This window comes from Cricetulus griseus, chromosome 5 (assembly GCF_003668045.3).
Source record: "Cricetulus griseus strain 17A/GY chromosome 5, alternate assembly CriGri-PICRH-1.0, whole genome shotgun sequence".
NCBI classification, from domain to species: Eukaryota; Metazoa; Chordata; class Mammalia; order Rodentia; family Cricetidae; genus Cricetulus; species Cricetulus griseus.
Genome location: NC_048598.1, coordinates 3,276,966 through 3,303,153, shown reverse-complemented (window position 1 = coordinate 3,303,153; position 26,188 = coordinate 3,276,966). Strand labels below are relative to the sequence as shown.

The 26,188-nt window shown below is 45.4% G+C and overlaps 1 protein-coding gene across 3 annotated transcripts in view; it reads left to right on the top strand.

Moving 5' to 3' along the window:
• Window positions 1–7,611, top strand: part of Lpgat1 (lysophosphatidylglycerol acyltransferase 1) — a 54,828-nt gene extending 47,217 nt beyond the window's left edge. For all 3 annotated transcript variants that reach the window (XM_027416526.2, XM_027416525.2, XM_027416527.2), the window contains exon 8: window positions 1,696–7,611. In XM_027416526.2, the coding sequence (XP_027272327.1) occupies window positions 1,696–1,847 (152 nt within the window). In that variant the 3' untranslated portion in view covers window positions 1,848–7,611. The remainder of the gene's footprint in view (window positions 1–1,695) is intronic.
• Window positions 7,612–26,188: the final 18,577 nt, after the last annotated feature.

Sequence of the window (26,188 nt, the reverse complement as noted above, 5' to 3'; positions counted from 1 at the left end):
GAGAGAGAGAGAGAGAGAGAGAGAGAGAGAGAGCTTGTGAGTGTGTGTGCATGTGCATGGGTACAGCTGCTGGAGGAGGCCTGGGGCTTCAGAATCCCTGCAGCTGGAGCTAGGGGTGATGTGGGCCACGTGATGCGGGTGCTGGGAACAGAGCTCAGGTCCTCTGAGGAGCTGCAGATGCTCTTGACCTCTGAGCTCTCTCCAGCCCCTTTTCAGTTGTTTAGATTAAAAACCAAAGTCATTCTGTATGTAAGAATTTCAACTTAGAATTTATGGAAATAAAGTTTCTGTTGATGTGTTTAGGTTCTCTCACCAGCCGTGTACAGAATGGAGCGATGAACATGTCACATAGTGACATAACTCAAGTGTATAGGAACACAGGCAGCTTCAGGAACATGTGTAGTTACTGGATGGGGATGAAATGACATCATGCTCTGGCATTGTACTTGCTTTCTTAATATATGTTGTAGTCATTTGAAACTGCACTTTTACGTGCTTTTCCCTCCTTTCAAGGAGACGTTTATTCTCTCAAATGGTGTTAGTTCACAGTCACTCGGCCCGTTGCTTTGGGCTGCTGTCAAAGCAGAAAGTGGTTGCAGCAGAGGTGTCCTTCTCTCAGTAGGAAGCACAAGAGTCAGGGTTGTCTTTTTTTTTTTTTTTAACAAGAAAGGTTATAGTTTACTATTTTAAAGGTACAGAGTCAGTTATTTCTCCTTGGGGCGGGGGGATAGGAGCCCGTTCTTACCTCTTATATTCTCAGTATTCTAAGGTCTGTAAGAGCTACAATGAAGCTGGCCCTGACAGCACAGAGGTAGTTAGTGCCTGGAGAGCAAGAGAAGGTGTGCAGGGCAGGCAGGGCAGGGTTAATTGAAGGCTCAGCAGGCAACCCAAGACGATAGGCCTTAACTTCTCACCATCCCTCTCTTGCCTCCTGATATTGCTGAAATTGTAGCAGCGATGGCTGAAAAGCCTCTTGAAAAAGGCCGCTTGCATACCAGACCTTGAGACTGAAAACCGCCCCTGTGAGCTGCTTGTGAGCAGCAAATCCCTTATGAGCCGGCTTACTCTGGGGTTACCAGCAAGGACAAAGACTGGAATGCAAGAGTGGCAAGTGACCCTGGTCGCACTGCACCAAAGCCACTAGCTTTCCTTTCCAGAAAAAAATTTAGACATGTTTACTTTGTATTCTCTTTCTTACTGTGAAGATATGTTTTGTTAGCCTTACTGTAATTTGAGAATGTCAGTGTTATATAACTACTTTTGTGGCATATATATATGCTACTTCAGAAATTATTAGATGTCAGTTTCATAGATCCTATGTCTGACCACTGTGGAAATGTAGCTAGCTGTCCAGTAGGGAGCCAGGCAGTCTGAGTGCCTGTTGTCACCGGTTTGATTGCAGTAGAGGCGGACAGTAGGTAGACCTACAGAAGGAAAGCAAATAGACCATTGGAGACTGGGAGACAGGACGGCAGAAGGGTGGGCATTGCTTCTGATCTGGGATGGATGCTGATGCCTGAGTCAGTCACCTGGTGGGTTGCTGGACAGGCTGGGTAGCTTCACAGTTGTGTGTTAGAGGAAATCTCTGCAAAGTAGGGCAATTCACAGAAAACCTTAACTGTGGGTGAGCACTCAGCTTTATTTCAGGAGACCCCTACTGCAGGGAAACACATCACTTTCTATCTTGTCTTCTAGGAGCCTTTCCTCCTGCCCAGGGCCACAAGGAAGCTGTTTCCAGGGAGATGACCCTCAGTAACACGTGGATATTCCTCATTCAGTCCTTCGCGTTTCTGTCAGGCTATCTGTGGTTCCACGTCTTTCAGTATTTTTACCATTGCCTGTTTTAGGAACTGACTGGGACTTGCCACATAGGATTTCAGACTTCATACATGTGCATTATTTTACATGTGCAAATCTAGATATACAAATCAAAATATATAAAAAGCAAAGGAAATTCAGATGGATGGATTACTGTTTATCCCCTTTGGGATATTTTAAAACTCTGCTACAAAGAGGATCAGTAATACAATGATGTGCTAATATATTTTAAGAACTTTCGTATTTTAAAGAGATACACTCTACCATATGTTTATGCAAGCATCACACTGGGAGAAGAGGAAGTCATAAAATCATCCCAGAAGACTCCGAAAGAAACTGTCACCACCAGATGCCCTTGGTCATGCCCGTCCAGAAGCTGTGTTCCTCTTTACAAGGGCAGAGTGTCACAGTATTGATGTGCCCACCACCATGCTGAGGTACTGGTCACCTTGGAGAGCTGGCGTGCGGGCCTGAGGAGTGGCCTCCTTACCTAGCAAGCTGCAGTCCCCACCCCTGACTGAGGTGCGGCACTGGCACTCCGTGAGGAGCAGTGTCCACTGTGCACCTGCAGCACTGTGTCCCTGGAAAGGCCAGCTCAGCCCGTAACGTGTTTACATGTGCTAGTGCACTCCCTTCTGTCGGGGAGGGGACACCCACTTTCTCTTTTTGTATAGAAGGCACATCATAGAATGATAATTGTATTTTATAAAATGCACTTTTATCAGATGCAAATATAGCAAAGGCTAGCAACGTAGCCTGAAGCCAAGGGCAGCCTCACCATGGGCAGGCTCACCATGGGCAGCCTCACCATGGGCAGGCTCCCAGGAGGCTTCCTGTCTGCGCTTGCCCGTGATGTGCTCCAGCACCACCTGCATTGGGCACCTCCCCCAGTCTGACATAGTAGCACCAAATGTATTTGGGGGTAGTTAAAGCAAATTAATGTAAACCATTTAAATGGCCAGTTTAAGGGAAATAGACTAGCTTATTAGGAAATAAAAGGTAGAACCAGACATTGGCTTGCAGTATTGGCAAGACCTCCTGTGGCCCCCAGAATCTGTGCAGACATCATTTTGTTTTGTCATTATGTCAAGTAAATGCCCTTCTCAGGGTGGCAGGACCAGGAGACAGCAGCTCAATACACTTCCTAGCTTCTTCCAGTTGTTTTTGAAGAGGACAAAGTCAAGCAAGTTTTTGTTCATTTCTAGAAAACTTTTAAATTTTTGTCATTGTGTTCATATACTTACCTCATAGGAGAGCCAAACTGTGTAAGAAGTGCAGGCACTGCACCAGTGTTGGGACAGAGCGTGGGTTTGGTTTAGGATGGTAAAATTCCCAAACTTGAATATGTCAGCAGTAGTTTTTTGTGGCATGACCACTGTAGATTCCCCCATTGTTACTAACAGCACAAATAATAATTCTGAGAAATAGGCTGTAAAACAAAAATTAAAGACTAATGTTTTCTGCTTTCAAATAAACCAAAAGAGGAAAAGATGTGGATTTTCCCTAGTTGTAGAGGAAAGGTTGACCAACACCAAATAAAAGCCCACAGCAGCTTCATGTTTAGCAAACCCAGAGCATGTGTGGAAGAGAATGACATGTTACTTGAAAGACCTCACTAGTCCCACACCCCTGCTGTTAAGCTGCAGAAGACATTGGGTTTGGTAGCAGTTGTTATGAAAACGGCTGTCTTGGAACCTAAGCATTTTACTCTGGTTTGCAGGGACAGTGAATAGGTGAAGAAAGCAGAGAGGTGCCATTTGGTGCTTCTGCTTGAGGCAGGAAAGACTCTTCTGGTGCAGGATAGATTGAATTGAGACATTAGTTGTCATCTAGGGGAGGAGTTGTTCACTGTCCAGTATAGCATGCAGTCCTGGCTAGCAGACCATTTCATCATCGCAAAGCCAGCCAGTTCCGTGCAGACAGAAACGTGACTCTGGCCTACTTGTACCGCCGCTGTGCTCCAAAGGAAGATGACCGTTGAGTATACTGTACCTGTCAAAGCCACCCCCTAAGATGTGTTACTTTCAAATGCAGTTTCATTTCCAAGTCTCCAGAGTGACAAATAACTATAGATCTGTGACCTAACTTTTGATAATAGACATGAGCTGTAAATAGACATATACTTGATCTGTCCTACACTCTTCAGTTCTTTCAGCATGTCTTCTGTGTGCAAAATATGTTTGAGAGTATTGACAGAGCTTCCCTATCAGTAACTGGAGTCCACCTGCTTGTACTAGGGAGTGTGAAGAGAGAGTAGGGGTTCTTTATGGCAATCTGGGAAAGCCGAAATATGCCACTGTAGAGAACTGAATAAAATTCCCCGTTTGTACTTAGTATATAAAGTGGGATAAAGGAAGCTAATGTGTTAAGTCGGGCAAAGAGATTACAGCCATGCCAGTTTACACCAACATTCTTTAGAGCTGCAGCTTTTTGCTTTCAGCTGGGCTGCCTGGCTTCCTGCAGACAGGCTGGGCGACTCACTGCTATAGTCCTTAGACCACAGGGTAGACCAAGCAGCAGTTCACCCTGCCCAACTTCAGAAATGTGCACACAGCAGAGAAGCCTGTAAGCAATGGAAGCGAAGGAAGGCCAGAGTGGGGTGAGGCTGGAAGATAGACAAGTTAGATGAGGATTTAATAAAGTATGAAAAGGGTAGCTGTGGATTCAGATCTGTCATGTATGAGTTTTTGGTATGACAACTCTTAAATTCTTACAGCAAGAAACTAGGGATTGCTGAATAGGTAGTCAATTACAGGGTAGCTAATCCAGTATTAAATCATAGGAAGCCAAAAATTAAATTTTGTGTAGGAATTTCTGACAACCAGCAGGAAGAGGATACACCAAAGCCAGCACACCCCAGGGGCTGGAAAGGCATCCCTGAACAAGACAGTTGGTGCAGCGGGAATTGTTCCAGAGAAGGAGTCTTCAGTCACCAGGGTGGGCCTCTGATGTGGTCGTAATGCCACTGTTTGGATCAGTGGTGGGCATGCCGCTTCATTCATGGCCATGGGTGTGGCTCCCTTCTCATTAACTTGTCTTAGTGATGTGTTTTGACAATCTGTAGACTAAAGACTCTTTATCAACTTAGGTCCTGGGTGTAGTCACAGAAAGTAGTCTTTGATTGTAGGTGGTCTTCTGTATCCCGTTTATGTTTTGTTTGCACTACTGAACAGGAGGGGTTAGCTGATATTTTTCCGGTTTTTCATCCTTTTCTGTGAAGTCCCTGCACAATAGTGAACACAGGATTTCCCTCCAGAGTTACCAGTACAAAAAGTGTATCAGTGCTGGTCCACAAAGGGTGGATAATAACGGTGTCTTCTATGGGATTTTGTCCTGCAAGTCATGTAAGCCTTCTGTCTGCAGGCAGGAGGATCAGAGGAGCTCTGAGTCACAGTCATGCTAGCACACGTCATGATGGGGAGAGACTAATGTGTTTGGGACCAAAACCACCCAAGTTGGAAATTTCTGGATCACAAAGGAGCCTGGCATACCCTGAAGCCGTCACTGGTTGGTGCTGTCTGGCGGCCGTGCTGCACCAGCCCTCAGTAGTTACAAAGTGGGCTCTGAGAGTATGCTGCGGGTTCTGAGCTGGTGGGGACTATGGCCATGGTCAGGTGAAAGATACAATCTGGGGCTTTCTGCAGAAATTCCATCTGAGGATTTTTACATGTAATATTTTTTTAAAAGTCTAAAGAGCAAAAAAATGTATAGTTGCAAAGTATGCAAACGCTTTGGATGACTTTATTTTTATTATGTAAACTGTTGAACACGACTGTGGTGTACAAACTCTTTACATGTAAGGAGTCCATGCACTTTACAGTAACCTTTGTGATTCGGTAATGAGACAGTTATACATCCAACTGCCATTATTTTTTATTAAGTGCTTTCTTTTTCTTTACAATTATTACAAAGTTGTATTTATTTTCTACAGATGGATTTTTGTTTTCATGATGCTGTAATGTTTACTTCAGCTTGTTGAGCTTTCTTTGTGATCTGCATGTCACTATGTGTGTTTTAAGAATGACTGTAAAGGCTGTGGTAACTGTCATTCACTTTTGTAAAGGGCTGGTCACACGTGGATCTGGTTTCTGAATGCATTGGATGATTTTGCCAGATCACCTTTTCAGAAATTTAAATATTGTGAATACCAAAAGAAGCATTTTCTCAGCAAAAATTAATAGCTGGTTCTATTTTTTTTTTAATGTAGAGAAAATAAAGTTGAATTTTTTTCCCCAAAACAATGCTTTTAATTCTTAATAGTAGGGTGGGTGTCTGTGCTGTCCTGGAGTTGCTCAGCGCCTGCTGCTGCGGCTTATGCCTGGAGCTCAGCATCCAATGGCCTGGCCTGTGAGAAAACCATCCGGCTCCTCCCAGGACTTAAAAGATTTGCCTTCCTCCAGTCTTACCATGTGGTGTGTTCTGGCAAATGTTGAGCAGTCCTCTCTCTTGGAAAGAATTATGTATGTAAGTGCACATACATATGTGATAAATTTTACTGATAGCAGATATTTTAAGCAATTAGCAAATGATAAAATGTAAATAATTGATTTTTATAATATGATTGTCATTGTATTGAACCCTTAGAGCCAACCTGAATATCAACCATGATTTGATTGATGGCAATATGTCCTGATACACTAACCATCTATCTCCACACACACTATCATTTAGTCTAGTGTATGGCTCATTGCTAAACTCTTAGCCTCCTTGTAGCTTCAGCATTAATTGGGAGTTTAGATAATTTATTTTTAATTATATCAGCACCCTAAAATGAAATGATCAGAAGCCAGGAGGTGGTGTGGCTCACACCTTTAATCCCAGCACTCAGGAGGCAGAGGCAGGCAGATCTATGTGAGTTCAAGGCCAGCCTGGTCTACAGAGTGAGTTCCAGGACAGCCAGGGCTGTTACACAGAGAAACCCTGTCTCAAAAAAACCAAAAACAAAAGCAAATTAAATGATAAGCTCTTGGAGGCAAGTCTGAGCTACCTTCATCACACCACTGTCCTGGTCCTTTTATGTTTTGATTTGATTTATTAACATTGAATAAAATTCATAGAATTGATTTACTTATTGGTCCAAGAAAAATCCTATCCTTGACACTTGCAGGTTTTAAAGTGTGGGGAAAAGTTCCGAAATCAACATGACCAAGTAGCTTCTGATTGTGAGGAGTCTGGGGACAGCAAGGTTTTCAGGAAGCACAGCGGCGGCCAGCTCTCCTTGTTTCTCAGAGCTGAGTAAATGTGGTATGCCTATCCCCACCAAAAAAAAAAACCAAAAAAAAAAAACCGGTTTGTTTGTTTTTTAACATTAAGAACATTGATGGTTTAGTGTCTTGTTTGTAAAATACCTTTGACCCCAATGAAAACTTTTAATGTATGAAAATGTCTCGCACAATCCTACCAAATAAGTTAAATCGTATGGTTCAGTCTACCTCTTCTTTTCCTGGATTTAGGCTGCTGGTTGGGTGGGGCAGCAGTTTTATTTCCCCTCTGAAGTACTTTATGTGGAAGACAACAGACTGGGGGACTGAGGCCTGAAAGCAGATTAGAGGCTCTTTGAGATCTGTTGCTGACCAGCCCTGTTCCCCATGAGTTGGGGAAAAGCCATTGTTTTTAATTCCCACTTAATATGAAAATGTTTGTTTTAAAAATTGTTTCTTGCTGGTGAAAAATGTATTTTTAAAAGGAAAAACCAAATCCTCTTTTGGTCTGAGGAGTCAGCTGTATGAGCAGGTGTGACCGTATCATAACATGCTGATGTCATAGAAATCAATAAATTTTTACCTCTCAGGAGTCGGGTGACCTTGTTCTTAACTTAAAGCCTAAAGGCCCACAGTTCAGGATGCACAGAAACAAACCTGCAAATGCAACCGGGGTGTAGGGAGAGGCTGGCTGACCGCCAGTGCTCAGTGGGTAGATGAAGCCAGTGTACAAGGAAGAAACTGAAACCAAGGAGTTGCCGTGGTTCTCACTCCCAGAAGACGCTCTAGGGGGTAGAGATAGGCACTTGTTTGGTTGAAGCAGGGGATTTCTTATTTTTATGTGTGGGTGTTTTTTTACCTGCAGGTTTGACTGTGTGCCATGTCCCTACATGGTGGCCCCTGAGGCCAGAGGAGGCATCTGGTCCCCTGGTACGGGAGTTATAGACAGTTTTAAGTTGCCATCTGGGTGGTAGGAATTAAACCTGGGTCCTCTGAAAGAGAAGCCAGTCAGTGCTCTTAACCACTGAGCCGTCCGTCCAGCCCTGCGTGGTAGTAATGAGAAAACATGGGACTGAGTATGATACCCTCAAGTTACCAGTTTCTGGCTTGTATTCCTCTGTTTCACTTTGGGCCCCAAAACCACCAAGTCTTATCTGCAATTTTCTATTAGGTAATACTGTATCAGGACCAGCTGGCAGTCAGTTGAGGATACAGAAAATAGGTACCCCCAAAAAAAGAGCAATCAGAAGAATTGTGGTGCTGAGAAGAGGAACCCCAGATAGTGGGTGACAAAAGGAAGGCCAGGTGCTCTGTCCACAGCAGCTGTGCACACTCCAGATACATGGACTGTAATGAAGGTTAGTACTAGAAAGTCAACCTCCATATCACCTCTAACCTAAAGACTGCCTGCCATTCATGTACACCTACCTCCCATTCTAGGTGACTGTCCCCCAAACAGGACAAAGGCATGCTTAAGTCATTAGGAGTTCCAACAAAGGGACGGTTCACAATGCTGACGACTCAAGCCCTTGCTATAACCAAAGTATCTAAGTCCACAATAAAGCTTCTTGTCTACCCTGGTATGTGCGTGTTCCAGTAAGGACAAAGGGCGGCACCAGGATTTGAATCTGTCTTGGATACCTTGTGAATTTTCCAATGTGAGACAATGGCAATGGGAAGTCGGGGCTTCCAAAAGCACAAGTAGAGGCCAACAAGACCATCTCAGGAACAACACCACATCACTTTCACCACTATATTCTCTGGTTAAAGTTAGTGTAGGTTCAGGATGGGAGGTTCTAAAAATTACCTTCCCATACTGAATGGAAGGAGTCAGAAGTCATCTTTGAAAATGAGCCATAGCGTACAACATTCCTCAGCTGCTTGAATAAGGGATATCAGTTAGGTGTGGAAGAGTTCTCACGCTTGCAAATTTGCCAGCAATATCAGTTGGAAATGCTTTGAGTTCCCAAATACTTAGAGGTTATGCTGCCACTCATTTGTGTAAGTCATGCTAACCAAATGAATGAGCACTTAGCAAAGAGGTTTTGGCTCGTGCCTAGCATGCACAAGTCCTGGATTCAGTCCTGAGAACCGCAGAATAAAAAGATTGTTTTTGCCAAACATTGTGGGGCATCTGTAATCCTAGGAACTCAGGTGGTGGCGGAAGCTGGAAGAGGGAACGTTCAAGCCTAGACCGGATTACAGAGTGGTGAGTTGGAGACCAACCTAGGCTAGAGTAAGACTCAGCTCAGAAGAGAGATTTTGTTGATCGGTCTGCATGGTTTGCGGCACTGGTCGGCACACAGCACACTGGCCTTTGAGGTTTCAGAGTTCCTGAGAACTTTGGAATTTCCTTCTTTGGGGACGGTGGGTTTCCTTGTGTAGTTTCAACCATCGCCAGCTGCTTAGAGAGCTGAGAACCTAACAGTTTCTCGGTCCCCAGATCGAAAGTTGGTTTCTGTGGGAGCCTCTGGTTTTAGTAAATAAGAAAATGTCAGAGCTGGAGAGATGGCTACAGCAGTTAAGAGTACATACTGTTCTTGCAGAGGACCCAAGTTCAATTCCCAGCACCCTTGTTGGGCAGCTCACAGCCGCCTGTGTCTCCCAGGCCAGGGAATTAGATATGTTCTTCTGAACCCAGTAGTACCTACACTAGCCTACACAGACAAACATAATTTTAAGTACAGAATTCTCTTTTGTACAGAATGCTGAGGATTAAGTACACATGTTGAAAGGCTGGTGGATTTCAAAGCTCTGCAGTTTCATTTTCCTCAATTTTGAAGTGAGCATGATAGCTACAAACCCTAAAGGATGATTTCTTAGCTCTGGCACAGACACCATTAACCTAAAAAGTGTTTGAAGTCTGTGGCTTTGCCATTTTCCATGTGGAGGTGACATGTTTTGCTGTGTTCAGTGGTAGAGGGAGAGAATGCCTTCATTTCACGCTGAAGGGAATAGACTCTGATCCCATAATACTTCTGTTCAGAATTCTAGGTCTGAAACAGGCAGAGAGCAACTAGTAGCACCTGGTGTCATGTGTCCTTCCATCACAGTCAGGGCCCACAGAAGAGGGCCAGGATATGAGGCTCCACCTTGGAGTTGAACCCCAACTCTGCCCGTTGACCGATTTTTCTTTTCAGCCTCTCTCCTTATGTGTCACATAGGTAATGGTCAAGGAATGATTTTCAGTTTAATGAGACATCGTGCAGGACACCCATAGGATGGGTGTGCTCTGTATTGAAGGCTCGGTCGGGAGTGTGTTCTGCCCCAGTTAGGCTCAATGGAGGATGTGAAGCCTTTCTGTCCGAGGTGTCCCATCTCTCCACATGTCCTCTCTCATGCACAAAGGCTATGGATGTCCACTGGAGTATTTTCCAGAGCCTTGAGTTCCTTGAGTTTCTAACAGACAAACCGCTGACCCCACACAGACTATCCAATGCAGGAAAGAGCTTTGAGGTTGGAGAAGCAATTAGGAAGGCAGGGAGACGGCAGTATAAGAAGGAAACCGGATCTGCTGGGCAGAAGACATGACATACTCTTAACAGAAACCTGCTTTTGCTTCTGAGACATGATGTCACCTGTGGTACAGACCTTGAACTATTTATCAGAAGGGAAAGAAATATGATTTCTGGTGTTTGGAAGCTGTTCTCCTGCCATGGCCCCTCTCTGTAGCTCTTAGAATGGTAAGTGTGGCATTCAGAGCCCTTAAAGCTTCAAAGAGGTCAGTGAAGTCCTGAGAACCATTCTGTCTAGTTCCAAAAGTTCCTGAGCCTGCCTTGAGATTTGACACTTTCCACTATTTAGTGCTATGCTGGGTGCTCAGTTCTGAGGGCAGTGCAGGGGTGGGTCTGGCTGATGTTTACTGGGGGAGGGTGATACTGGGCGGCCGGTGCTGGACAGCAGGATGAAGAACTGGCCTTTCCAGTGGCTCTCACAAGTGCAATGGTGTAGAGCTCATGTTTTGGTTGACCCTGTTCCCTCTAGTGTGGGTCTGCGGTAAACACCCCATGGTCCTTGAAGCTTCTGTGCCCTTTACTTTGCCTGCCATTTTTCACAGCCACCACAGCCCCCTTGCCTTCTGTGACTGATGTTGCTGACTGGCTGTTTGGAGCAGTTGCTGTTGCTTTTACTTTGTAGTTTCTGCATTTATGCCCTTGGGCAATGGTTGAGGGAGACTCCGGGACCCAGCTTGGTTCTTCCATCTTTATACAGATGTCTACACATACAGGGAAAATCCACTTGGACTCCTTTCATCTTGGGACATCCGAGAAAAAGGCACTTGGGAGTGGGGGAGTGGGGGAGGAGAGAGTTGAGCACAAGAAAGTAGAAATGACTTCCTTTGTGCCCAGTGAAAACTTCCAGATGAGGTGAGAAGCCCAGGGCGGCTTCAGAGAGAAGAAGGCTGCTCTGGCAGGTTTGATGGTTCTGAGAAGGCCCACCGTGCTTCTTAGAGGAGAGAACACTCAAAGAGCACTTGAATGGAGTCCACAGGGACAGGCACTCTCTTGTCACTGGAAGATATCACCCAGAGGCCGGGCAAGTTGGTGCCAGGGTGAGCATGGGTGGGAGACTCCAGCTGGGGAGGATGGGAAGAGCTGTTCCTATTCCCTGCCCCCACTGTCCTCATAACCTTGTCACTGGGTGCCTGATAAAAGCCTCCACTGTGCTGGCTTTTCTGTTGCTCTCTAGGGAGGGAGGAGCAGTGAGCTCAGCCGAACCCTTGCTCTCATCACTGTAGTGTCCTCTCCCAGCTGAGCCCACCAGGAACAGCCATCATCAGTGTGACCCAGCGCAAAGTAAAATTGCCAAGGTCCTGGTTCAAAGCGTTAAGAGTTATGGCAATGTTCAGAACACTAAAGCAAATGGAGGTCACACTCTCAAAATGTCAGTCCTCAGGGTACCAGCATTAAGAGGCTATGTAGACACACACACACACACACACACACACACACACAGAGACACACACAGACACACACACACACAGAGACACACACACAGAGACACACACATACACAGAGAGACACACAGACACAGACACAGACACACACACACACACACACACACACACACACACACACACACTGGCCTAGAAGCTATTTGCAACTGAAACCCTCTAGCAAAGGGGAAATCCGTTTTCTCTGATGGAGTGTCAGTAGATATATCAAACCTACTCCAGGGCAGACCCCATGCCCAGATTTAACCAACACAAAGCAAACTCAACATTGTTGAGTTTGGGGGGGTGGGATTTTTGTTTCATTTTGTCATTTTTTTTTTTGTCTTGTTGGGGTTTTGTTTTGACTTTCATTGATTTTATTTATTTGAGAAAGAGAACATGAAGTTGGGTAGAGAACATGGAGACAGAGAGAATCTGGGGAAGGTTGGGAGGGGAAAACATGACCAAAATGTATTGTATAAAAAATTAATTAAAAAGAATATAGATGTATAGATGTCAGCCCCACAATAAGGACCAATAAGGAGGAAATCCGGTGCCTGGGTGAGGAGTCGGACCCCTGAAGTGTGGCGCCCAGGCTCCGGGGAGGCAAGAGGAGGGCTTGGTGGTCACTTGAGGAGACCTCAATGTTTGCTCTCTGATGCTCCTCCATGCAATGAATTAGGTGCCCCCAGGACAGAAGGGGCAAGAACAAAATGCTCAACTGTAAAGGCCCAAGAACTGCCCCAAGACACAGGGCACCCAGCCAGCTTCTGACTGCCCCCAGATGGGTACAAATGGTTCCCCTGGCATGGCAGCAGCTTCAAGGTCCAAAGCCCATATGTCTGAGGTGGGAAGCTGCCCAAGGTGAGTCGCATGGGATATGGCGGACCACACGCCTATACCAGGGCTTCTGGGTGTCCTGGGTTTAGCCCCCCACAGAATGTGGGGGAGAGGACAAGACCCGTGGTTCCTCTCTCCCATCCCTGCATTACGAGGGCCAACACAGAAGCTGAAGAGCTGAGCAGTTGGGTGGGACCAGCGAGCTGTTGCATACCTAATGTGTTTACTGAAAAGAGAGAAAACGGGCAGGCTATGTGGCCTTGACAGCTGCTGAGGACAGCACAGATGACATTGTTACTATCTAGGGGTCTTGGGTTCATTTTCCCTGCCAATTAAAAGGCAGGAAAAACCTCATACACAGCAGGTAGCAACAAGTAACAAAGTTTGTCACAGGTGAAGAAGCTCACAAGCACTCACACACATAGAGAACAAGGCACACACAGAGAGAGAAGGGGGTGAGAGACAGAGAGAGCAAAGTGCACAGAAAGACCCCCAGGGCAGAGGGGATGAGGTCTATTTTCCCCTAGAAAGCTAGGGTGTTGGGTGCCTTGGGACTTCCCCTCATTTTGGGCAATCAGCTTAAGCAAAAGAAGAGAAGCTAATGTGTCCACTGCTCCTTGTAAATGTGTTCAGGATTAGCCTTGAACATACTGACCATTCAGCAGTCAGCTTGAATCGAGGGTGGGGCCTGCTGGTGGGAGAAAAGGCCTGCCAGGCCTTCATCTCGGGTCAGGAAGAAGAGGAAGCTTGAAATATGCCTTCTTGCTTGCTTTCGAGACGGTTTCTCTGTGTAGCCCTGGCTGTCCTGGAACTCATTTTGCAGACCAGACTGGCCTCAAAATCGGAGATCCACCTGCCTCTTCCACCCAGGTGCTGGAACTACAGGCATGTGCCACCACCCCCCAGCGCCATCTTTTTTTATCCATCTGTCTGCCTGTCTTGAATCTGTCTAGCTCCTAATCAAGTCCTCACTGGGATGAAGGGCTGGGGGAGGGGTCACCCTTGGAGACTTCCTAAAGAAGGAGAGGAACTGAGGGGAAGGATCCAGAACTTCGAGTTGGCAGAAGATCAGCTCTTCTGAAGCACTCTTCCCTCAGGCTCCTCTCAGTGCCTGGCCTGCTCTCAGCAGCCTGCTCACACAGCAAGCGCCAAGCTCTCCCTCCTTAAGACTTTCTCCTTTGGGCCACATTTCCTAGAAAACGCTTCCTATGCCCTGGTTGCTTCTGGCATTGTTCTGAGGAACTGGTTGGCAAGTTGCCCAGCCCAGAGCTGAACAGCCAGCAGAGGAGCCAGCCTGTGAGCATCCATTATCTGGGAGGAAATGACCAGAGCTAAGGAGACAGGCACGCTGGGACACAACCCAGTATCCTAGATGCCAGCCTCCACATTTGCAGGTTCACTGCATGGATGAAGCAAGGCCTACAAGAGGAGCATCTAGCTAAATCAACTTGAAGTGCAGACCTCCACTTTCTCTCTCTCTCTTTCTCTCTCTCTCTCTCTCTCTCTCTCTCTCTCTCTCTCTCTCTCTCACACACACACACACACACACACACACACACACACACACACACACACACACACACGGCTCTCCTCCCGGAACATCCACGCTTTGTTTCTTGGAGCTTGTTAGATTGGCAAACTGTCTGGAGTCTGACCTGCTAAGCTGATTGTGACTGGTCAAGACACTTGACCCGAGTCACAGCCAGAAACTCTCCTTCAGGTCCACGTCGTAGGAGCTCCAAGTCCCCGGGAAGATGCTTGCTTTTTTCTGAACTTGTGACTTATCTGGTAGAAGGAGTTATTATGCCTGTTGTCTGCCTGCCTGCTGGGTTCTCAGGGGGTCATCTAGGCAGGAATGTGTGTACACAAGGGTGAATCCAATGGTCACAGTAACATAAGGTACTCATCAGAAGAATAATCTTTCTCACTGGATTTGGCATCATCTACCCGTCCACCAGGCCTAGTGTAGGCTTGGGTCTAAGATGAGATGCTGAGATGTTTTCTAGGACATCTGAGAGTCAGAGAATGAATACTTAGCCAGGGGACTCGGTAGGGAAGCCCCCCTGCCCTCCAGTCTGCACACTGGAAAATTAACAATTAACATCCAGATTAACAATGTGGAGAAGTGGGACCTGTGATGGGGTCGGGAGGGAGCTGCCCTTGAAAGGGGTAAATGCTGGTCACAGGGCTTAGTCACTGTGGGAGTGGGTTCCTGAGAAAGGTTGAGCCCCTTTCCGCTTGCTCACACACGCGTGCGTGAGTGAGTGTGTGTGTGTGTGTGTGTGTGTAAGAGAGAGAGAGGGAGAGAGAGAGAGAGAGAGAGAGAGAGAGAGAGAGAGAGAGATGCTTGTTGTAGCAGAAGCTAGCCTAGAATTCACTATGGAGCCTAGGCTGACCGTGACTGGCCTTGAGCCGTGGAGGAGGAGCCCCACAGCACCAGCAGCCCTGTTCTAGGAATCTGACAGGAACCCAGCTTCTCTCAAGTAGCCTGCCACCTCCAAGGCCAGGCCTCGTTGTGAATCACCCAAGCTTCGTGACACCTGCTTCATGTTCCCAACTATGTTATTTCTCCCATGTAAGATTGTTGTTAGAGCGGTTGTACAGCCACTGAGGAGACCAAAGCTGTTGCTGGTCCAAGGACGGGGACTAGAGATGGTGGGCTTTCATTGCCCGCTGTGATCCTCTTAGACAGGGGCAAGGACAGTAGGATAACATGGCACATTGCACTAGCGGTAGCCATGCCCAGGAAGACAGGACACGGTGGTGCACTGACTGTGACCACTTGATCTTTGATTCAAGCTCAACCACTAAAAAGCTGCACTTGCTCGGAATGTGTAGAGGCAGAGCCAGCACACAGAACACTATCGGCATGCTAGGAACAACGGCAGCGGAAGAGTCAAGCCCCCAAAGCACAGTAGTAGCTACAGCAAGTATGGAGCTCTTGTTGACTTCCAGCCGTGTGTTCACCGAGGACCTCGGGGCTTCAGAACACACATGCACAGAGATGGGTGACCGTCGGTTGGACTCTTCGCGCTGTGATTTTGCTGTCTAAAATGCCTCCCCAGTGATCCTGTGTGGAGGGGTGCAGCCTAGCATTCCTAAGTACAAGAACATAATGGGGACAGATAGATCCTGGCACAATGTTAGTTCCGTGTCATTGCTGTGCTGGGTATTTTTTTTAAAAAATCTCATCTTACCTAATATATTTATCTCCTGGGGCTTCCATAGTCAATTGATCCAAACAGGGCTGCTTCAAACAATAGAAATGTATCAACATGCCAGGCGTTGATGGCGCACGCCTTTAATCCCAGCACTTGGGAGGCAGAGGCAGGTGGATCTCTGTGAGTTCAAGGCCAGCCTGGTCTCCAGAGTGAGTGCCAGGATAGGCTCCAAAGCTACACAGAAAAACCTTGTCTTCAAAAATAAAAAGAAAGAAAGAAAGAAAGAAAGAAAGAAAGAAAGAAAGAAAGAAAAGAAAAGAAATATATCAACACAGATTGGGAAGCCAGAAGTCCTACATCATGGTGTTAGCAAGCTGGCTCTTCTCCCCTTGCTTCTGGTGGCTCACAGAGGTCCCGCTGTGCTACTCTCTACCTCACCTTCAGGTACCTTTCTTCCCAAGTCTCTCTGTGTCCTCTCTTCTTAGGACATTGGTCATTGGATGAAGAGTCCTGAACACAGGATGGAGTCATATGAAGATACTGGGAGACTTGTGTCTGTTGAGGCAACAAACTAGCTATGGCAACAAAAGCTTGCAATCCCAGCCCTGGGGAGGTGGAGGCAGGAGGACCAGAGGTCATAGTGAGTTCAAGGCCAGCCTGAGCTATATTGAGAAATTGACTCAAAAAAAATTTTTTTATCCTTGTTAGTTAGCCTTAACTGTCAACTGGACAAAACCAAGAATTATCTGGAAAGAGAATTTAGTCAAGAAACTGCCTCTCAGAATGTGAGTGTGTCTGAGGGCAGGGATTATCTTGACTGTTAACTGAGGTAGAAGGGCCCAGCCCACCGTGGGTGGCACATTCTCCAGGCAGGTGCTTCCACACTGTATAAGGTAGGTGAGCATAAGCCAGCCAGCGTCTCCTCATGGTTCGTGTTGTCACCTTGTCTGTGAAGGGCGTTTCGTTGGGGAGAGGCAATGCCATGTGGAGTAGCAAGCAGGCCGTTCTTCAGGTTCCTTCCTTGAGTTCCTACCTTGACTTCCCTCGATGAGGGACTGTGTGACCTGGATGTGTAACCCCAAATAAACCCTTTCTCTCCCAAAGTTGCTTGGTCAGGGTATTTTATCACAGTAACAGAAATGACACTAGAAGAACGTCCCATTGCCCTAAATCCCAGCTGCTTTTTCCCTCCTCCTATACACCCTCTAATGCTCCTCCTAACCCAGAGCCTCCAGGAAGCCTTCGCTCACCAGCACTGCCTCCTTTCCCAGTTGGATGCTATCCTTGGTTCCTCTCGTACCTGTCACATCTCTGTTGTAGCCACACTAGAAACTATGGGTCTGTGTCCCTTATGGTCCAGAGCTGAGCTCCTGCTCCCTTGTTCCCATCACTGGACTAGAGCACACTTGGCCCAGAGAAGGTGTGCACCAGCTCTTTATGAGCAGTGGGCTCCCAGTTTGCCTTTGGTGGGGTGTTTTGGGTCCATATATCACCAGTCAAGGCCATGGACAGTGGGAGATGAGGGAACAAATTGTGAACCAGGTGCCTCTCCAGCGCCTTCTCCCCGGAGGGAAAGACAGAAGTACAGTGGTGACTGGAGGGACAAACAGGGACTTACCTTCAGAATCAAAGCCTAAGTGTGTTCTGAGAGAACAGCATGTGGAGACAGAAGGGGTTAAAGGGCAAGAGAGCCCAGATTGTGGGATAGGGCAAGCAGCGCCCATAGAAGGAAAAGTAACAGGAAATACCAACAGAGGCCCCTGTGTAGACAGGACCAGAGACACAGTGGAGGGAGGGACACCTGAGCTTGCCTCATCCAGCACCCCTCGAGCTGGTGGATGGCTACACAGGCCACTATATCCACAGCTCCCAGACCTCCGGTTTCCTTTGCTTGTTTATCCTCCAGCTCTCCCCAGTGGAACCCATTGCCAGCTAACTTGGCCTTCCAGGTCATTGGCCTTCAGCTAGGTTGGCTCTCCAAGGGTGCTGGCCAGAGTCCAAGGTAACTCTTGAGATCATTCAAACCGACCCAGGAGATAGAGTTACCTCAGGATAATGTTCACTCCCATTGTTCAGGGCCATGTGATGCTGCAGGGGGAGGAGCACGGGTATGAATTATTGAGGAAATCACAGGTTCTCACCAATTCCCCAGTGAGTCTGTTACACCGGAAACCCGAGAGGACTTGACGCTTGGGTGCTATAGCTGGGATTGAGCAGGACTCAGAGCTTGCCACAGATTGAAACCTGGAGTCTAGAGGTTCATCGCAGCCCATTTTGGAAAGCCCTGTCCAGGGGTTCCCAAAAGATCTGCAGAGAGGAAGGGATGACCCATGGATAGAAACACAGCAGAGAAATCTAGAAAGATATTTAGTCTGCTGCGGGAGGCCTGACCCTGCCCTCAGGAAGCTCCTGGGTAGACAGAACACACACACACACACACACACACACACACACACACACACACAGAGAGAGAGAGAGAGAGAGAGAGAGAGAGAGAGAAAGAGAGAGAGAGAGGTATCCACACACATATCCTGTCACTGTAATTGATAGCAATGATAACAAGGTCCAGGCAAGACATAAACACTGAGCAGGAGGCTGCTACTGGGACCTGGCCCAGGACTAGTACCCACCCCCCTGAGACCTCCCTATACTCCAGTGCAGAGCTTTGCAAAACATTCTAGGAACTATCTTGATGCCTGCTCAGTGTCTTCACTGCACCCTGCAGTTGCTATAAAAAACAGTGGCTACAAGGGTCTTGCTTGCCTGTCACCTTAAGTCCTGGGCTACTATCTGGAAGAGAGGTGGGAGGAGGTGAGACCAGAGGCTTTCAGTCAGTTTCCCGGCTTCCTTTGATTTTGTTTATCTGGAAGTAGCTCACATATTTGCTCAGGCTTCCAGCCACCTGACTTTTGACTTACACTGTTACAGAGAGCTAGCTATGTTGCAAAAGTGTGTGTGTGTGTGTGTGGTCTTCTCAGGTGTACCCACCAGGCCTGAGGTGCAACTATACAAGTCTTCGTACTTGCACAATTGTACATCTGCATGGGCATGGCCGCCTATGATAACTCCCGTATTTGCCCAAGTGGTCCCTGCACATACGACCTGGTATTGTGTTCATGCTCTGGACTCTAGCAAGCGTATTGAACGTTTACTCTCCAGTGTTAAGGTCCAGAGCTCAATGACGTCAGCTTAGTGCACTGGTCATTGGACCAAGGGTAACTACCTCCCTGGCTTTGTCCAGCACTGAAGTACGCATTCTGCTGTCCAAATTTTATCTTTCCTTACTCATAGGCCACATATCATTGAAGAACTCTGTGTGTGTGTGTGATCTTTTCACCTGTGAGATTGCATGTTCATACATGCAGAGGCCAGAAGCCAGCTAAGAAATACCATCTACCTTTTTTGTTGTTGTTGTTGAAATACAGTCTCTGTTGGCATGGAGTTTGCCCACAGGTTAGGTTAGCTGGCCAGAGAGCTGCAGGGATCCAGTGTCCACCTCCACCGAGCTGGAGTTATGTTAAGTGTACACCACATCTTGCTTTCATCCCTTTCAACACTGCATGATGTGACAAAGTCTTTCCCAGCAAGAGTGGTGGTGAGTCCTCTTCTGTTTGTCCATCCTCATACCAGCCATGTATCTCCCAAGCCACCCTGGGTTAAGAAGCAGATGAGTAAGATATGGCTTCTGTCTTCATGAAACGTACACTTGTCATGGAAAAGGGCCTGAGATCTGCTCAGCTGCTCAAAGGCAGACTCTGGTAAACCATAGGGGCCAACCCTAGAGGCAGGGGCACAGCCAGAGAGGGCAGGGTCCCCTCCACAGAGACACAGCCAGAGCTGGTGGCATCTCCTCTAGGAACCTGGAGAGCCTTCTTTGGGATCACACTTCTGGCTCCAAAACTAGGAAAGAAACTAGGCCTGTTTCTTAGGTTACCACGTTTGTGGAAATGTGTCTCAGTGGCTACAGGAGATGAATGTGACAATGTACAACCCAGTGTTTACAAAGGTTCAAGTGCAATTCAGTACAGAAGGCTGTGGGTGACTGGGCAGGGGCAGGGGACACACTCGCAGACAAATACACACTCTTCCACAGCTTTTGACATACACAAAACAAACTCAAAATGGGTCGAAACCTGAACATAATCAGGGTAGTAGCATATGCCTGTAACCCTGACCCTTAGGAGGCAGGCAGGAGAACCATAAATTCAAGGTCAGCTGTGGGCTACATTGCTAGCCCCTGTCTCACATAAATAAACAGCCAAACACAAAACAAAGGAAAAATGTTGACTGCAAAGGCAAAACTGTGGCTGGGCCTGCAGGTGCATCCCCGTGACCCAGGCAGAAGGGGGGGTTAAAGCAGGAGTGACAGAGAGTTCAGAACCTATAGTGGGAAATTACCAATACAGAATCAGGTAGAAATATAAGGGTATTTAATAGGGAAAAGCCTCACTTACAGAGAGACCTAGCCAGCCGGCGTGGCAGCAGTCTGTACAGCAAGAAGCAAAGTGAAAGCGAAAGTGCAAACACAGTTACCCTACATCCCCTGACCACACCCTCGAAGGCTTGTGAGGGCGTGGTCAGGCACACCTGTAGCCAGCCCCTAAGCAGGCGTGGCTACAGATTCCCCTACAATTCCCCTTTTAGTCTAAAAGGGGATTAAAACTTAACAGTTTAAAGTATCCAAAATTAAAAATCATAAAGGTAAAATATAAGAAGATACAACAATCTGCTTATGTCACATCCTAAGTATCTATTTTAACTAAACCCTAAAGTCATCTGAAAGAGTTGTTCAAGCCTGAACACCTCCTTCCAATCCCAACCATAAACAATAGGAAGCTATTCCTAATTAGGTATATACACTATCCTAAGTGACAACAATGGGGAAAGGGGGCATAGCATTCTCCAAGTTATTCCTGCTGAAATGGAACGATGATAGTCATGTGGGGTCCTGTAGGAAGAAAATGTTAGTATAGTGAAAGTCTTGAATGGATTGTATCCAGTCCATGTTAGATGGGATTCACTTGATTGAAGATCTCGCTTGAAATCCTCAACTTGATTGAAGTCAGTACCCGAACCTCTGGCCGGAGTGTCAATTGAAATGGAGCAAGTTGGATCCAGTGCAGTCGAGAAGGTGTGGCCCAATTTCTTTCCAGGGTGTCCAGGGATTGCTGTCAGGCAGGTCTTCATTGGCTGTGTGGGACTCAAACATAAACAATTAGCAGAGAAATGTTTGCTTGTGTATGTACACATGCTGCGGAATGCAACCATGAGAGCATAACAATTATGAAAGGGTGTACACCTGGAGAGAAAGATCCAAGAAGAGACAAAGACAGTCCCCAAATTCTTCTTTTATTCTGTATTACATCAATTGGCTTCTTGATACAACACAGAAACACTAAAGTTTAGTTAAATAACGTGCTTGGATTTTAGAGGAGGAAAGCCAAATCCACCTCTAAACCCAGCATTGGTTTAATTGAATAGGGACTAGGAAATAAAGAGAAATAGTTCTCTGAGAGACAGCTGTAAAGTTTACCATATGGCACGTTCCTTTTGTTTGATGGTTATGGCTACCTTTTCTTCCCAAGTATCTACCCATGCAATGTCCTTTGCCTTCTGGAGATGAGTTTTCCTGTGAAGATAAAAGCAAAACACTTCCCTTTCCTTTGGGAGGTTTCTATTTAGTTTATAAGATATACCTTAGTAGAATACCTGTCATTTGTCCTCGTCGACAGGTTTTTCCTTTTCCACTCGAATCTTGATCAACTTTGATGGTATCCAAAGTTTTTCTTCTCCTTTAGAAACCAATGCAAAACCCCGACTCCAACGTAACACATGTCCTAGTTTCCATTCAGAAGTTAGTACATCTTTGAAGTATGCCGGCTGATTGAGTTCAGCAGTTTTTTCCATAGTCCAGTGTCTTTCTGCAGCTGTTTGTCCTTTTTCATTGGCATTAAGAAAGTTTAGTGTTAATAAAGCATTATGCAACCTATGTTTGGGGGTTTAGTCTTCCAAGTTTGTTTGTTGAGCATCTCCTTAAGTGTTCTATTAGATTGCTCAACCACTGCTTGTCCTGTAGGATTGTGTGGTATACCGGTAACATGCTTTATGTTATAATATTTGAAAAATTGTTCCAATTTTGTAGAGACATATGCTGGAGCATTGTCAGTTTTTATTTGTGCAGGTATACCCATAACTGCCATCACCTCTAGCAGGTGTGTAATAACAGAATCAGCTTTTTCAGAGTTAAGAGCAGTAGCCCATTGGAACCCTGAGAATGTGTCTATAGTATGATGCACATATTTCAAATTTCCAAACTCTGCAAAGTGAAAGACATCCATCTGCCAAACCTCATTTCTCCGAATGCCCTTAGGATTACAACCTGCTGGCAATGGAGTTTGACTATAAAAGGAACAAGTAGGACAGTTTTTCACTATCTCCTTGGCTTGTTGCCAAGTGATGGAGAAGTCCTTTTTCAAACCTTTGCTATTTACATGATGTTTCTTATGAAATTCTGAGGCTTCTAGCACACTTCCAATTAATAAACGATCAATTTCATCATTGCCTTGTGCTAGTGGGACTGGCAGACCTGTATGGGATCTGATATGTGTAATGTATATAGGATTACTTCTGTTTCTGATAGTTTCCTGTAATTATAAAAACAGAGAAGTTAATTCTGTATTATCAGGAACAAATTCTGCAGTCTCAATGTGTAACACGACTCTCTCTGCATATTGGGAATCAGTAACTATATTAAGAAGTTCTGTAAAATCCTTAAGTACCATGAGAATTGCATATAATTCTGCCTTCTGTACAGATTTATATGGACTTTGAACTACTTTACTTACCTCACCTGCTTTATAACCTGCCTTACCTGATTTGTTGGCATCAGTGTAGAAGGTAAGAACTCCAGAAATAGGAGTTTGTCTTACAATACGTGGAAGAATCCAGACTGTCTTTTTTATGAATTTAATTCTGTCAGTTTTGGGATAATTGTTGCTAATTGTTCACAAAAAGTCAGTAAGAGCTATTTGCCAATATTCATTATCTTTCCATAAGGAAGAAATTTCTTCATTAGTTAAAGGTACTATAATTTCTGCTGGATCTTTTCCAGTCAGCTGACAAAGTCTTAATTTTCCCTTTAAAATCAAATCAGAAATCTTTTCTATATATGTCTTTAATTTTTTATTCTGTTTATGTGGCAGAAATATCCATTCCAATATAGTGTCTTCCCTTTGCATCAGAATTCCAGAAGGGTATTCTCTGGATGGCAAGATAACCAGAATACAGTCTAAATCAAGGTTTATCCGATCTACATGTGCATCCAATATTCTGTTTTCTACCCATTGTAACTCTTTTTCTGCCTCATCAGATAATATTCTCGGACTGTTTAGGTCCTTATCACCTTTAAGGGCCATTTTTAAATGCTTTAAGTCATGTCCTTCTACACCAATAATCGTCTGTAATTGAGAAATTTCCCCTAATAATTTCTGAAGAGAATTAAGAGTTTGATACCGATTTCTCCTAATTTGTACCTTTTGAGGTCTGATTCTCTGTAAGTCTATCTTGTAACCTAAATAGTTAATAGAATCTCCTCTTTGTATCTTTTCTGGGGCAATCTGTAATCCCCAACGAGGCAGAACTTCCTTCACCATTTCAAACATACGTTCCAAAGTTTCCTTATTAGAATCTGATAAAAGAATATCATCCATGTAATGATAAACAAGAGATTGTGAAAATTTCTTACGAATTATTTCCAAAGGTTGCTGTACAAAGTGTTGACACAAAGTAGGGCTATTTAGCATTCCTTGTGGCAAAACCCTCCACTGATATCTCCTAACTGGCTGTTAATTATTAAGAGTTGGTACAGTAAATGCAAATTTTTCTCTATCATTTTCCTGCAACGGTATTGTGAAGAAACAGTCTTTTAGATCAATGACTATGATAGGTCATCCTTTAGGTATTAAGGAAGGTAATGGCATTCCAGGTTGCAGAGAGCCCATTGGTTGAATTACCTTATTTATCACTCTCAGGTCTGTCAGCATTCTCCACTTACCTGACTTCTTTTTTATGACAAATACAGGAGAATTTCAAGGACTGGTAGATTCCTCTATATGTCCAGGGTCTAGCTATTCCTGTACTAACTTTTCTAAAGCCTCTAGCTTCTCAGAGGTCATAGGCCATTGTCCTACCCAAACTGATTCATCTGTAAGCCATTTCAATGGCAAGGCCTTTGGCTCCTCTGAAGGTCCATCATTTGTACCTAGTTTCTGTACAGCAGGGATGGTTGGTAACCGTTTTCCATAGCGTCTTACCAGATCTTTTATACTATCTAAAGATTGTACATAATTTGTATTTGACACTGGGGGAATATTAATCTGAGTATTCCATTGCTGTAAGAGATCACGACCCCAGAGATTTATACCTATATCTGCCACGTATGGTTTCAGTATCCCTTTCTGTCCTTCCGGTCCAATGCAGACCACTGAGTTAACACTCTGTCGAACTCTAGATAGAGTTCCAATTCCTAAAAATTGTACACTTGCCTCACTAAGAGGCCATTTCTGAGGCCAAGACTTTTGAGTAATAATAGTTACATCCGCCCCAGTGTCTACTAAGCCAGAAATAACTTTATTATTAATTTTTACTTTCAACTGAGGCCTTTATCATTAATAGAAGCTTGCCAAAATATGCGTTTCTCATTTTGTCCATTCACACTTGATTCTTCATCACTATTCAAACTACCATCTAGAGCAGTATCATTTTTCACAATAGGCAAAGAACTATCTATTGTTCCTGTGAGAGATTGTCTCCCACTGCTACTGGGAATGACCCGACCTTTCTCCATGTGGGGGCCTTCTTGAGGCCCCCCTCGGGGTTTCCCCACCTTAAGGGGTTTCCTTGTGTGTCCCTGGTCAATTTACATTCATTGGTCCAGTGTCTGCCCTTACCACATCTTCTGCACAATCCAGAAGGCAGCGGCCTTCCATATGAGGCATTGTTAGAATTCATTTGTCTACAATTTCTCTTAGTATGTCCCATTTTACCACAGTTGAAACATCTAGGTTCCTGGAGCCTTCATGGTCTCCAGGGGAAGGCTCTTCCTACCCAAGGTTCTGGTTCATAGTAGTAGTAACCTCTAGCCTCTTGGTATCTATGTTGACCTCTGTAAGGTGCTTCTCCTTGCCAAGTCCTTACATCCTCACCTCTAGACCTTTTAATTTCCTGTTGCCGTTTTAAACCTTTGGAGATGGCTTCTCCTACCCAAGCTCCAGTATCTTGCACATTATAGTCAATATTGGCTGCATACAAAACCCATTCTTCTAGTGGAGCTGATCTGATCTTTAAAGGCAAAAGTGTTCTTTTACATATAGGGTTTGCATTTTCATAAGCTATTGTATATATAATTGATTGTCTTGTTTCTGGATCTGTTACCTGTAATTCTACTGCCCTAGTTAACCTTTGTAAGAAATCCTGGAACTGTTCTGTAGGCCCCTGTTCTATTCTGGTATAAGCTTCTAGGCATTCTCCTGGCTCACGAACCTTATCCCAGGCATTTAATGCTGCTTTCCTGCATAGAGACAGTATATCGTCATCATATTCAGCCTGAACCTGTGGGTCAGCATAAATACCCTGACCAAGAAGCTTATCCAGAGGGGCTTCAAAACCTTCCTTTCTGCCCTGACACTCAAGGAGCTTTGCCTCTTCCCTTACTAATGCCTTCCACTGGATTTGGCATGAATTCTCAAGTACAGCTGCTACCAATCATTCCCAATCTGTGGGTGTCACCCTGTTAAAGGTTGCCCATGAATGTAATAGCTGTTTTACGTATGGGCTATGGAGACCATATGTGACAACTGATTCTTTAATATTCTTAAGATCCTTCAGCTGTATAGGTTTCCATTCATAAGCCATCCATCCATGAGGGTGCTTCTTAGAAGCTGGCTTTTCTACCATGGTAGCTGGGTACACTAATGGTGTACGAGTAACAACCTTAGAAGAATAGTCACGATACCTGGGTGGAGTAGGTGCCTGGGATTGGAGTGTTTCTGCTTCTGAGGCATCCCAATGTTCTTTAAGCCTAGCAATGATATCCTTTTGAAAAGTTTCAATCTCCTTAATCATAAAAGATTCCAAGCACGTTAGTGAATCTGTAAATTGCTCTAACTGCTCTGCTCATCTACATATTTTTCTAGGTCTTTAATACAATCATCCTTAGGCAGCATCTGGATGGCATG